At 43.9% G+C, this 15,154-nt stretch overlaps 1 protein-coding gene across 2 annotated transcripts in view; it reads right to left on the reverse strand.

Annotated features, from left to right (window-relative positions):
* VSTM4 (V-set and transmembrane domain containing 4) overlaps nt 1–15,154 on the reverse strand; it is a 91,590-nt gene that overhangs the window by 29,440 nt on the left and 46,996 nt on the right. For both annotated transcript variants that reach the window (XM_017504675.2, XM_037729961.1), the window contains exons 6-7: nt 3,919–4,025; nt 2,425–2,486 (exon numbers count right to left, since the gene is read on the reverse strand). In XM_017504675.2, coding sequence (XP_017360164.1) covers nt 2,425–2,486; nt 3,919–4,025 — 169 coding nt within the window. The remainder of the gene's footprint in view (nt 1–2,424; nt 2,487–3,918; nt 4,026–15,154) is intronic.

The following is a 15,154-nucleotide window of genomic DNA, read 5'->3' on the forward strand; positions in this document are numbered from 1 at the left end:
GGGGGGAAGGGAAGGGGAGGGGAAGGGGAAGGGAAGGGGAAGTGAGAGAAACCTTTGTCAGATACATGCATAGAGATATGTTCTCCCAATCTGCAGCTTGCCTTTTCATTATTTTATTGATATCTTTAATCAGAATAGAAGTTCTAAATTTTAATATAATCCATATTTTTTGATCAATTCCTTTATGGTTGGTGCTTTATGTGCCTTTTTAAAAAACATCTTTGTCTATTCTGAAATTAGGAAGAAATGTTATCTTCATGTTTGTACCTTCCACACTTATGTCTATGATCCATCTCCTGTTAACCTTTGTGTGTCGTGTAGAGTAGGGGCTACAGATCTTTTTTTCATGTGGATATCCAACAAACCCATCACCATATATAGAAAAGATAATCTCTTTTTCACTGCACTGCAATGTCACTGTTGTCATAAATCAAATGACAATCCTATGAAGCTGTGTTTGGGGCTCCTTATTCTGTTCCTTTGTCTACTTGTCTGCCCTTGTGTTAATAACCCATTGTTCTGATTACATTTGCTTTAATGTAGATCTCGAGAATTGGCATATAAATCCTCCAACTTGCACTCCTCCCTCAAGATTGTCTTGGTCCTTTGTAGTACATATACACTTTAGCATAGCTTTGACAGTCTCTCTCTCTCTCTCTCTCTCTCTCTCTCTCTCTCTCATGCACATATACACAACTAACCGCTAAACAATATTAATAACAAAATAAATAATAATGTAGTTAAATACTGAAATAATAAATATCCACACAACCACACGATATCAAGGAATTAGTGAATAATAAATAGATGAGGAAAGACAGCTCTTCCTTATAGAAGAATTCCAAATAATAAATCTAGAAAGATAAGGGGAAATAGAAAATCACCCTTATGCACCATAGTAAAATCTGCTGCAAGCAAATTCCACTGATGAATGCAAAATTAGTGGGCAAAACTTCAAGGAAAAACAAGATATTTGCAAGCCTTAACATATCGCCCCTAAGATTCTTACTAATTACTGTGGTGGGTTTAACATATCCACAAATTCATAACACGCCTCCCTTCTGGAGGTGGAGCTTAACTCTTCTTAGCTTGAATGTGAACTGGACTCAGGGACTGGCCTCTAACAAATAGGGTCTGGAAAGAAGAAAATTGTAATTTTATAGTAAAGAAACCTAGCAGACACCATCTTAACCAAGTGATCAATATGGGCATCACCATTAACAAGACATATTGATGTCATGTGCCCCGATACCATGCAATGCTCCACCTCTATGCTGTTTGTCCCCAAAATCCATAACCCCATGATATCATTTGGCTCTGTGTCCCCACCCAAATCTTATCTCGAATTGTAAACCCCAGGTGTCAAGGGAGAGAAGTGATCGGGTTAGGGAGGTGCTTTCCTCCCTGCTGTTCTCATGGTGAGTGAGTGAATTCTCACAAAATATGATGGTATTACAAATGGTAGCTTTTTCTGTGCTCACACACACCCTCTCTTGCCTGCCTCCACGTAAGATGTGTCTGCTTCCCCTTCCACCCTGACTGTAAGTTTCCTGAGGACTCCACAACCATGAGGAACTGTGAGTCCGTTAAACCTCTTTTCAACCTGTTTACAGATTACCCAGTCTTGGGTAGTATCTGTATAGCAGTGTGAGAACTAATACACCCCATTTCCAATGCTCAGAAAACCTCAGAGAATACCAAGTTAAAGAACATTCTAAAAAATCACTGACCACTAGTATCCAGAAGTGTCAAGGCCATGAAAGAAAAAGAAGGCCTGCAGAGCCATCTTGAATTGTTGGAAAGCAAGGAGATGTGACAATTAATTGCAGTGTGAGATCCTGGATTTGGACCCTGCACCAGAAAAGGAACATCGGCAGGTAGGCCAAAATCTGGTTAAGTCTGAATTGTAGTTAATAGCAATGCACCAATGTTAATTTCTTAGTGTGACACATGTACCATGGCTATGTAAGAAGCCAACATTAAGAGAAGGTGGATGAAGGTACATGTACCTCTTTGTGCCAGCTTTATGACTTTTCTGGAAATCTAAAATTATTCAAAATCAAAAGCTCTGACATATTTTCTAGAAAACATGTGCAGCAATCTCTTCGGAGTAATTACCAGGTGAATGTATGCAAGCAGGTCCATTTTCTATTTTATACATTTCTGAGTATGGCTTTTATCCTTCTTTTTGAAACAGAACATTTATATTAGAAAATATTTGGATTTTTAAGGTGTTACTTTGGGAATTAAGCATGGAGAAAGGTTGGCTTAAAAGCTGACACCTGAAAAGAGAGAAAGCTTTTGTTTGGGGACAAAAGTTTCTAAAATTTTCTGCATGTTTTAAGTTAACAAAGGCACCATTTTGGCATCTGAATTGTGTCTTAGGCTAAAGGTACAATAGGAACACAGAAGACAGTTACTTACCAGGGTGACTTTTCTCTGTGGTTTCAGCAGCTTTGGTTTATGGAACGTGGGGGCTATCGGAGCTGTGGAAGCAGGTCAAGGGTTTAGCTTTCAGTTCCTCTCAGAACTCTTAGTGGCTACATATCATGAGCATCAGGGACATGCTCTGAGAGGTCTTGGACCCCTTCCTGGTCCCAAGGAAGAACTTTCTGATCTAGGCATCGTCAGGCGTCTGTCCCTCCGTGGGAGTGATCCTCCCTTAGTCTTTGAATGTGTTGTCATTTCCCTCAGTAAGGTCAACAAAACAACTCTGCATAAAACTCTGCCAGATACGCAGATGTTGGGTGTGAAGGTGAGAACCAGATGCACCCAGTGAAGGCTGAAGCTGGGACCTTCCCTGGGAGACTCCTTCCTACCCACATACTAGTGCTGATAGCAATAACTCTTGATCCTCACAGCAGCCCTGTGAGGTCATCAGGGAGGGTTTTATTGTCCTCACTTAACAGAAAAAGAAAGTGAGGTCCTTCCCTCTATGTCATATAACCAGTCCTGAATCATTTAGGATTTGAACTTGGCATTGAAAGCGAGGCTCTGCCACTTACCTCTCTTAAGTCTCACTTTAAACTTTTGTAAGGGTGGGTAATGTCTACTGTGGAACGAATGGCATTGAGTGGTGTGACGCCTGACTCAGGCAGGCATTTCTCTGCTCCCTTCCCTCCCAGGTCTACGCTTTTCATCCCCCTGCAGTATGACCACGCCCTCCAGCCCTTCTTTCCACTCCAGTGCTCAGCCTCACCACCACTGGCTTCTCCATAGGGCTTGATGTGTCCCTAGGGGACAGCCTGCAAAGCCCCAGCTGAGGGATAACATCGTTCATTTGGGCAATCCTTGTATTACCCCAACTATATTTCAAATTTGCTGGGGTATGAATATCTCCTAAACTGACCAGTTATTTTAGGAACTGTATATAATCAGTCTTGGCTCTCCTAATACTCTTGCAGTTCTTTCCTCCAGAAACACCCATCTTCCTCACTTACAATGCACTAAATCATAACTGGAATCACAGGATAGCCCTCATTTTATACCCAGAACAAATTTAAAATAAGCTGGACACCTGGTTGACACTTTTAAAAATTCAGAGAGCCTTTCTTCCCTGAATGAACCAAGAAGACTTCCTCATCTCACCCCTCCATGTGTGGCACATTTTAATAGTCCAAAGTGAAACCCAATCCGGAGGCATCTGTGGGTGTTGATCTTACCCCTGCTCAGGCTATGCGAGGTTCTTGCCTCCTTCTCCACCTCCACCCCCAACCCAGATACTGGGCTAAGGGCTGAGATGGTTGGGCACCAGTTATGCCCAGAATCTAGGTGGTGGTCCAGACTATATAATCATTAAATTTTATGTCATATTCCCCATCTGCCTATGCTCCCTGTCCTAATCCAACATGGAACCCCTGACCCACATGGATCAATAATGACAGTTTCCAGGTAAGAAACTGCAGGCCAGCTCCTTACCTTTGGCAGGGACTGCAGGAGGAACGTCAGGCTTCTCCTTCTGCCTCTTGCCCTTCTTGGGCTGTAGTGGGGCCAAGCTGGTCACGCTAGTGACAGTCTCCCCTGAGCTGAAGAAGAAAAAGATTCCGGTGAAGCCAAAGGCAGATTTGTTGCAAAGGAGAAAGGAAAAAAAAAAAAAAACCCACAATAGCTTCCAATAGTTTCTGAGTGCTCCCTGTGTACCTATGCAAGGGAAGGTTATCATACGGGTAGACTAGAAGTGCTCTGTTCTTTTTTTGGATTTAATTATTTAACTCTTTAATATAAAATGGAAGTTTCTGGAACATCATTTTTATTCACTTGTAACATCATGTTCAGGGATTTCCTTAAGCTGAAAAAGACCTGCTTTGTCACCATAATTTTTCTTCAAAACAGTAAAACTGCACTGAATTTAATTTTAATTTGTATTTCAACAATTTGATCTCATTTGGACAATGAATCACCACCTTGACATAGGACAGAGTCTTTCTCTCAGAATCTTGTGTCTCTCCTTGAGCCAGCAGGACTGGTAGAAATTTTTGGCTAAGAAAGTCCATCTTATGATTAACTTACAAGAAAAGTTATTCTACATCTCGGTTTGGAACGGGGCTATATTTTATCTCTGACAAAAGAGAGCAAGCCTTGTTGAAGTGAGTCAAACCAAGAAAGACAGAAAACAGGCCCGCCCGGTAACTCCTTCTAAATTAGAGAGCTGTTTGATTAGAGAGAAGTGCTATTTGTGGGAGCCCGTTGTGGGGCAAGGCTATTTTTCTGGCTCCAACCAGGTCAGGAAGGATGTCGCACGTGCAGAGGCCTTGCTGTAAGAGGTACCAGCTTCCGGCCTGGCCGCCTCGGAGAAGGAGCTTCTGTCCCACAGGGACGTGGCATTTCTGCTCCATGACACACAGTGGCTGGATTGAGTGAATAGGCGCTGAGCTGAACAGGGGTCAAAAAGCCACTAACGCTAATTCTACTCTGACTAGAGAGGTGACCTTGGCTTACTTACTCACTTCCCCGGGTTTCCATCCACCAATCTGTAAGATGGGAGGCATATCCTGGCTATCTATATTTCAGGGTTATGAAGGTCAGATGAGAGGGTAGTGCCTAAATTAGATGGGGTGTGAAACGGCTAAATAGCAACCGGCCCCAGTCTCCAGTGTGCAGGTGCAGTGTAGATGTTTCATGTTAGTACCCAAGGGAGGATGCTGCCACTTGGGTATTTCATGGTGCCCATGTTTCAGCCCTGTGAGGAGGGCTGCAAGTTTCAACTCAGACCTTGATAAGGAAGTCTTCCTGCCCAGGATAGTACAGCAAAACATCCCCTAGACAGCTGCCCATCACTGATAGAGTGATGCTGGAAAGCACCACAGCAGGACAGACTAAGCAGGTCATGAGAGAGGCTGCATTCCTGAGTGATGGGTAGTGGCTCCAGAACACCAGGCAAAGCAGCCGACCTAGATTTCTCAAGGTATTGAACAAATTCTGAGCAATCATATTTTTTAGAAACTAAAGTTAACAAATGTAACAGCTATGTTTGTGTCTATCCTATGCAAGGCACTGTGGAAACAGCTTGGTATCCATAACCTCTGGCCCTACTTGTTGCAAAAATGGGGCCTCAGAGAGATCCGGGTCCTTCCCAAAGGTCACCAGCTGGGAAGGGGACATGGGAATTGATCCATGTCAGCGAGCTTCCTCTGGCCCTGAAGTAAGGACACAGGACCCAGCCCAGACAACAGATAACAAGAAAACTGGAAGAGGAACAAGGTTAATAGAGCCAGAACTACAGTGGCTTCTCCCAGTTTAAACCATCTCCCTAAAGAGGAAGTACCAGAAGGAGACATCAACATTCCACAGCATTTCAAGTCCGATATAGATTCAGTGTGGGGAACCCAGAGCACCATCGAAGCTGCTCAAACTCCTGCCCCAAAGGGAAGAGGAGAGGCCAACCCAGGTACTGGGGTCTTGAGGACTGAGAATGTGGCTGGTGCTCAAGACCCAGGACCATCCTGGGAAGGATGGGCAGAGAAGGAGGAGGGTATGTGCCTGGAAATTGTCTGGAACAAGTGATATCAGCTGCCAAAATGAAGGTGGCTAACCAGGTGGGGATTTTGTGCCTCCAGCACTAAGAGTATTTGGGAGCAGAAGGCGGGGAGCAGGAGGAACAGCAGAAACTGAGCTGATTCCACCAAAGTACATAATTATAAACAAGAAGCATGCATCCAGCCACACTCTGCTTTCAAAACTAAATGTGAGATCAAAGCAACTTGTGCTGAACCACAGTGCCTGTGGCATCACGAGTCCTCACCCCTGCCTCTAATGTCCCTGGGCCATCAAATGGTCTTTCTAATATGGCCTGTCTGGGATGTGCAGCGAACCGTGTAAGCCAAGGGACTTTCATATATCCAGCCATCTCAAAGACGCCAGGTGCTTCCTCTGGCCCAGGGCAATCTTTGCACCTGGACATATGAATTACAAATCAAAATGCTGCTTTGACATCTGTTCAATCTTACTCCTTGAATGAGTACGTACCCCTCCTCCTGGGCACAAAGCTGTCTGTCACACACTCCAAAGGGATTTACTGTGGTCTGACCTGGGACACCTAGGGATGTTGCATGTTTTTGTCAAGCCAAAGATCCCCATCCAGAAACCCTTAGTGCATGAGGCTAAGGGAGCTGTGTTGGCCCCAGTCCTGCCAACATCCTTCCAGGCCCCCTGAGCTCTTCTTGCTCCACACATCTTTGAAAAGCATAGCTTCAGCTGATTATTTTACTTCCAGAAACGTCCATGTGTTTCCTGTCTTCCTGCCTATCTCGGCTCTGACAAGAAGGATGTCTGACACAGATGAGGTAGGGATCCATCAGTTCCTTTACAAGCAGCTCTATGGCCCCCTTCCAAGATTTCACACAGCACACTTGCCACCCCATAACCCTGTGCCCAGAGCATTATGTGCAGAATCTTGAAGGGGAAGCACTAGTCTCTACAACTATGGTGGCAATGCCATTATCTTTTAAAGTAAAATGAACAATATTAACAACTATAGATACTCCTTCTCCCCAAGGTCAGCTGCCATTGATAAAGGCCAAGGACTCACGCAAACAGGACAAGTTTCCTGAAGTCCCACCTTAGGCTTTTTGAACTTGCTCCAGCTGCTTTCCCTGCCACTGAAACACACAAAGTTAATTGTGGCCGTATGCCAGGAGCTGCTTAAAAGTGGCAGAACTTCGCTTTCAGGATGGATGAATGGTGTCGCCCACTCACAGGGACTCTTTGAAATGATTCTTTTCCATTAAGTGGGTGACACAAGCCAAGCACATGGAATCGTATGGTGATAGTAAGTGCTTACTGGGAGTCACCTATCATGACCCTACCAGCATTATTCTCGTCATTATTACCATGGAATCTGCTCTCTGAGCCCTTGAATTGGGAACAGGGCAAAGCAGTATTCTCTGCAACCCAAGCAAGTGCCTACACACCCAGAAAGGACACCTGACCCCTGTGTGTCAAGGAGCTGCGCTCTCTGCTGCATCTGCTCCGTGACATTTCTGCACACATCCTCTGCACAGCATTAGAATAAAACCTGCTCCTTTATGAGGTATTTGTCAACCCATCTCCCTGTCCACAGTGGCCCCATGGCCTTTACGGTAAATGCCTCTAGTGCCTTCCACCCACCAATCTGTAAAATGGGAGGCATATCCTGGCTATCTATCTTGCAAGGTTGTAAGGGTCAGATGAGAGAGTAGTTCCTAAATTAGATGGGGTATAAAACGGCTAAATAGCGACTGACCCTAGTGTCCAGTGTGCAGGTGCAGTGTGGACGTTTCACGGTACTACCCAGGGAGGATGATGTTGCCACTTGGGTATTTCATGGTGCCCATGTTTCAGCCCTGTGCAGACTGCAAATTTCAACTCAGACCTTGATGAGAAAGTCTTCCTGCCAGGATAGTACAGCAGAACATCCCCTAGACAGCTGCCAGCTTGGGTTGCAGAGAATACTGCCTTGCCCTGTTCCTGATTCAAGGGCTCAGAGAGCAGATTCCATAATAATAACGATGATAGTAATGCTGGTAAGGTCATGATAGGTGACTCCCAGTAAGCACTTACTATCACCAGGCACAATTCTATGTGCACGGCATACGTCACCCACTTAATGGAAAAGAATCATTTCAGAGTTCCTGTGAGTGGGTGGCACCATTCATCCATCCTGAAATCGAAGTTCTGCCACTTTTAAGTAGCTCCTGGCATACAGCAGCAATTGACTTTGTGTGTTTCAGTGGCAGGGAAAGCTGCTGGAGCAAGTTCAAAAAGCCTAAGGTGAGACGTTAGGAAACTTGTCCTGTTTGCATGAGTCCTTGGCCTTACATCACCCAAGAAGCTCATCCTTAGAGCCACTCAGAAGCTCCTGCAGCCATGAGAGAAGGTCTTCCTTTGCATTTCCCTGCTGGCTTCATGAAGTCCACAGCAGAGGCTTTGCCAGGCTGGCATTTTTGTTTGAGCTAACATTTCCGCACACTAGCTGGTGAGATCAGGAGATACCTTGGTGGTGCTCTACAGGGTCGCAGGCTTCTGTCCTAGTAATAAAGACAGGGAGAGGTGACTCCTCAGCATCTGTCCAGCCAGGGGTAGGGCCATGTTTGGGTGGGAGACCCTACCCCCTGCTCAGCCTTAGTCCATGCTGGAGGCCTCTCCACTAACAGGGAGTGCAGGGTTGTGCTTGCTGGTTAGGAAGAAAGATGACTCATTCACAAAGGCCATGGATGGATGCATGTGAGCTGACCCCTGCTGGCACCTGTCCCTGCCCAGGGGAGCCTGCCTGGCCTGAGTGCTCATCACCACCTGGACACAGTACTTCCCAGAGAAGGGCAGGGACTAAAAGCTACCACCCTGATACACCCTGTGTCCCTCTGGCCAGAGCTGCCCTGAGGCCTGCCCACTGTAACATCTCTAGTTAGGTGACTCTGTAAGGTTCCTTCCCAGACAAGACCATCTGAGCTGGCTTTTCTGTCACCTGGTATAGTAGTTCATTTGTGTTGTTATAAAGGAATATCTGAGATTGGGAAATTTATTAAAAAGGTTTATTTTGGCTCATGATTCTGCAAGCTGTACAACCATGGTGCTGGCATCTGCTTCTGGGCCTCTGGTGAGGGCCTCAGAAGCTTCCAGTTATGGCAGAAGGCAAAGAAGGAGCCTGCATATCACCCAGCGAGAGAGGGAGCAAGACTAAGAGGAAGGAGGGGCTAGGCTCTTTCACAGAACCAGATCTCATGTGAATTCATCAGGTGAGAACTCATTCATTACAAGGACAGACCAAGCCATTCATGAGGGATCCACCCCCATGACCCAAACACCTTCCACCAAGCCCACCTCCAACATTGGCAATTACATTTTCACAGAGATTTGGAGGGGACAAACATCCAAACCATATCGCTTGGATTCAGAAGGTTCTTAATTATAGAGAGCTAGCCATTGGTCTAATCGTTGGCAGTTTCATCCATACCCTTAGTCTGGGGAAACCAATTGTGCCTTGCAGAGTTTTTCTGAGGATGAGAAATAAATCCATAGAGAGCTGGGCTGCACCAGTCCACGACCATTGTCCTCTCATCAAATTCTTATGGAGACCCTTAGCAACAGTGACAACAGGCAAGTCTATACCTGTCTGTGGAGGATGAAACATTCCCAGAAAGGTTGAGTAAGTGGCCCAAGGTCACAAAGCCACCAAGTGGCATAACTTGACCTGACACTGAAACTGTTGGAATCCAGGTACATGTTTTTATACAAGGAATCACCCCCATCTCACAGGCCTGCCCTGCCCAGTCCCACCCCTGTCTGGAGGGCTGCGGACAAAGGACACTGGGCCTGAGTGCTGGGGTGGGGTAGGGACATAACAAGGCAGTAATGACCACAGGGGTGTGGGAGGGAGGTGGCTAGGGAGACCTGTCCATGTGTCTACTGCCCCCATCCTCACCACCTTGCTTACTCAGGTGAACGTGGGCAGAGGGAGGGTACAAGCACGCATGTGGGTTAAAACCCAAGCAAGCAACAATGAGAAATGGCTGGGGCACAGCATAAGTCTGTTTAGAGTTCTGGTGTTCTTTGAGACTGAAGGTTCACTCAGGAGGAGAATGACTTGACTTTGACACATGTCCCAGAAAAGCTCCTGCAAGAGCTGATTGATCTGACCCTACTACTGATCACAGTAAAGCTTGTTCATTTTGGTGAAATTTGCATTTGAATTGGACCTCTCAAAGTCAGGGGGCTGCAATGTCTCTGCAGCCTTCCTCAGCTTCTGCAACTATACCTTGTTGCTTCTCCTTCCATTGGCTTGCTTTCTGTACCATTCGTTGCTGCACTGTAACTTCCCTCATTGGCAAGTACTTTATTGTCTCAACCCCATAAGAAGAGGTAAAGCAAAAGGCCAGGAGACATCGGCTGAAAATTGCCTTTGTGGTGCCCCTTCGGTCCTCTCCACCACTTTCTTTAGCTTGCCCTGCAGGAAGGAAAGCATCTGGATCCAGTGGAGAGGCATTGCAGAGAGGACTGCATCACAGCTCTGTGCAAATGGGGGAATTTCATTTTTACTCTGAATTTCCAGGCATTCTTGGAGCAATTTTGTATCCTCCAGCTGAGCTGCTCTCAAGGCTGTCCTCCCCAGGAAGGGCACATTTAACCTCATAGATCCCTAAGATGGCACTTAGGCCCTGCTCTCTGCTCTGCATCCTCAGAGAAGTCTGCCTTGGGAAAGGAACAGTCTCCCACTCCTGAAGCTCAGGGCCACCCCTCCCAGAAGATGGCAACTTCCAACCTCAGGGACAATATATTTATTTTCCTTCAATTTGAACTTTTCTTAGCAAGTCATGGAATTCCCTTGAGTCTCCAGGTTCTGCCCTGGTCACTTGGCAAGACCCCTCATTCAGTGACCGCAGCCTCAGAGCCAGCACATGGGCCTCTTCCGGAGGCCCTTCTCCTCCCCTGCCTGAGGGTTTCCAACCCAGGCATCTTGCCCTGACCCTACGCTTTCTGCCTGTCCGCCTTTAGGAGGAAGCAGTCAGAAGTCAGGGAAGGACATTTGTCCTGATTACGGCTTGAGACTCCAGGGCCCCGTTTGCCCATGGCAGCAGCACAGAGCAGGCAGACAGATGAGGATGCTGGGACCTGGGAGCTTCTGCAGGCTTTCTAGAGGCAAATCTGTGGGTTAACCCAACAGGAGACTGCTCATAGGGAGAGCTGCCACTCAGACACCCAACCAACCTGACAGTGCCCAGCATGGCTGGCAGAGAAGAAGGCAGCCTTTGAACAAGATTCTGTGGTCATCCTGACCTCAGTTATCCCAGGGCTGAGGGGAGATCAAACTCTAATGTCCACCAGGGTGGGATGGCATCCTTGCTCTCCTTCCAGCCTCAGTCAGCCCCAGCTCAGAATGGGGCAACTGTAAGGGAAAGAAGAGGGGCCTGCGTCACGAGAGGCTGCTTGCTAGACACAAAAGGCCAGATATAAATATCACAGAAAGCAAATCCTGAGCATGCTGGTGGGCTGATCCTCCACAGCGCTAACCCTCTCCAGCCATTACCCAAGTCTGAAATGCCAGAATCACCCTGGTCTTCAGGGCTTCACGGGGACATATACTTTAAAAAAGAAACAAATTGTTTTATTGAGGCATAGTTGATGTACCATAAAATGTACTGATCCTAAGTGTACAATTCAATAGCTTTTAGATTTATGCATCATTACAAAACAGTTTTAAAACATTTCTATCGCCCCCAAAGGTTCCATCTTGTATATTTATAGTAAATCCCCACTCCCATCCTCAGCTCTAGGAAACCACAAACCCACTTTCTGTCTCCATAAATTTACCTCTTATAGACATTTAATAAAAATGGAATCATACGATATGTAATTTTTTGCACCTGGCTTTTTCCACTTAGTATTGTTGGGGCTCCTCCATGCTTTGGTCCATACCCACAGAGTGTTCCTTTTTATTACTAAGTGGTACCTCACTGGGTGGATATATTAATTTTGTTTTCCCATTCACGAGTTGATGGATATATCTAGATTGCCTCTGGTTTCTGGTTATCATGAACACAGCAGCTATGAACAACGTATACATGTTTCTGTGAGACATAGGCTTTCACTTCTGTTGGATAGGGTCCTACGAGCAGAACTGCTGGGTCACAGGGTAGCTTTAATGTTTTCAGAAACCACCAAATTGTTTTCCCAAGTGGTGGGATCATTTTGTATTCCAACCAGCAATGTACAAATACCCAGTTTCTCCACATCCTTGCCAGAACTTGGCATTGTCTGTCTTTTGGATTATAGCCATTGTAGTGGCGATGTAGTGATACCACATTGTGGTTTTAATTTACGCTTCCCTAATGAGTAATGATACTGAACATCTTTCACGTACTTGCTTGCCATTTGGATATCTTCTTTAGGAAAATATCTACTCAAATCTTTCGTGCCTATTTTTAATTGAGTTTTCTGTCACATCATTACTGAGTTGTGAGAGGTCTTTATATACTTTGGGAACAAGTTCTTTATCGATTTATCTGATTTGCAAGTATGGGGCTTATTTATCTTTTCATTTTCTTAACGGTGTCTTTGGAAATGCAAAGGTTTTTAATTACATCAATTCTTTCATTTTTGAATCCTGTGTTTACTGTCACTTTGCCCAACCCAAGGTCACAAAGATTTTCTCCTGTTTTCTTTTAGAAATGTTGTAATTTTAGCTTTTACATTTAGGTCTAAGGTCCACTTTTAGTTAATTTTGGAGGCAATGTGAGGCAAGGGTCTCAGTTAATTTTTCTATATATGGATACCCACGTGTCCCAGCACTGTCCCTCAAAAGAACTAAGCTTTCCCTTTAGAACTCCTGCCATCTCTATCAACATTCAGTTGGCCATAAATATAAGGATTTATTTCTGGACTCTCTTTATATCCCTTTATCTATATACTTTATGCCAATACTTCAGTGTTTCCATTAGTCTAGCATTAGAATAAGTTCTGGGCAGAAGAACTGTAAGTTGTCCGACTTTGTTATTTTTTCAAATGTATATACATAATCTAAAATCAGCTTGTCACTTTCAACGAAAAACTGCTAAATTCCACATTTGATTTTGTTATGAATTTCTAGTTTGATTTCACTAGGCTCGGAGAATACATTCTCTATGATTCAATTATTTTAAATTTGTTGAGGTTTTCTTTTTGCTCAAGATATGATCTATTTTGATGAATGTCCCATGGAGGCTTAAAAAAAAATGTGTTTTTTTAGTGTTGGTTAGAGTGTTTGATCTGTCTCAACTGAGCACCATTGGTATATGGTGTTGTTTAGATCATCAATATCTGTGCTAATTTTCTACCTACAGCAGGCTTATCAGTTGCTGAGGGGGAGGAATTGAAGGCCCTAACTAAAACTACAGATTTACCTATTTCTTCTCTCAGCTCTTTCAGTTTTTGCTGTTTAAATTTTGTGGTTCTGTTATTTGATGTGTACTCATGTGGATCTTTGTCTTTCTGATGGATTGATCCTTTATCATCTAATGTCCCTCTTCATCTCTAGTAAGGTTTTTTGCCCTGAAGTCCATTTTATCAGCTATGGTATATCCACACCTGATTTATTTTATTATTTGTGTGCTATATCTTTTTCCATCATTTTACTTTCAATCTATTTATGTCACTGTGTATAAAGTGAATTTCCTATAAAAAGCATACAGTTAGGTCATTTTTCTAATCCACTCTGCCAGTAGCTGTGATTCGACTGATGCATTTAGACCATTTACATTTAAAATAAATAGTATTTCAGCAATTAAGGCCATCATGTTATTGTTTGTTTTCCGGTTATTTCCTGTAGTTCTCATTCCTCTGTTTCTTTATGTTACTTGCATATATTTTAAGATCTATCTATCTATAGTGATTCTGAATACATTGTTTTTGCAAAGTTATTTCGGTGATTGCTTTGGGCATTACAATATAAATATGCAACTTCGCACAGTCTACCTACACCAACATTCCATTGCTTTGAATGGACTTCTGACTTCTATTTACGTCTTTTTACCTGACTCACTTTTAAACAGTGTTGTCCTGAGCATCAGACAGTTCTGTAATTTTTATTTAAATCCTCAAATGTGATTTTAAAACTCATAACTATTCATGGAAAGAACAGTCTACCATATGTACCCTTATTTCTGCTCTTTCCATTATTGCCTCTTCCTTCCCAAGGCTCCAATTTTTTTTTTCTGTTTCAAGATTTTATTTTAGTCATTATTTTAAAGTAGGTCTGCTAGTGGCAACTGCTTTTAGCTTTCCTTCTTCTGATAATGTCTTTATTTTCCTTTCATTGCTGGAGAATAGTTTTGCTGGATATAAAAATTTGGGGTTGACAATTCTTTTATTTCAGTGTTTGAAAATGTGCCACTTCTTTCTGCCCTTCATGGATTCAGAGCAGAAATGAATGTCATTCAAATTTGTTTGCTGTTCAATTATGTGTTTTTAAGTGGATTTTATTGGGGTTATCATGCTTGGCATGCGCTCAGTTTCTTAAACCTATAGAGCTTTGTCTTTTGCCAAGTTTGGGGCATTTTCAGCCATGAGGTCTTCTAATACTTTTTTATACCTACTCTGTTTATCCTCTCCTTCCAGAACTCTGATGATAGAATGTTGGATCTTTTGTCCTGTAGGTCTTTGAGGTCTATTCATTTTTTGTTTGTTTTTAGTCTATTTTCTCTCTGTTGTTCAGATTAGACAAATGCTATTGATCTGTCCTCCACTTCACAAACTATCCACTGACATCTCCACTCTACTATTAAGCCCAACCAGTGAGTTTTTCATTTCTGTTTTATACTTTTGGTGGTATAATTTCCATTTGTTTGTATTTTTAGATAAATAACTTCTCTTTATTGGCTGAGATGTTCTATTTTGTGAGTTGTTTTAAGAGAATTTGAACTGATCATTGAATCTCTTTTTTACAGACTGCTTTAAGGTTGGGCACAGTGGCTCACACCTGTAATCCCAGCACTTTAGGAGGCTGAGATCAGGAGTTTGAGACCAGCCTGGCCAACATGGTGAAACCCTGTCTCTACTAAAAATTAAAAAAAAAAAAATAGCTGAGTATGGTGGCAGGTGCCCATAATCCCAGCTACTTGGGAGGCTGAGGCAGCAGAATTGCTTGAACCCAGGAGACAGAGGTTGCAGTGAGCCAAGGTCGCACCATTGCACTCCAGCCTGGGCA

This window comes from Cebus imitator, unplaced genomic scaffold (genome assembly GCF_001604975.1).
Source record: "Cebus imitator isolate Cc_AM_T3 unplaced genomic scaffold, Cebus_imitator-1.0 Scaffold326, whole genome shotgun sequence".
NCBI classification, from domain to species: domain Eukaryota; kingdom Metazoa; phylum Chordata; class Mammalia; order Primates; family Cebidae; genus Cebus; species Cebus imitator.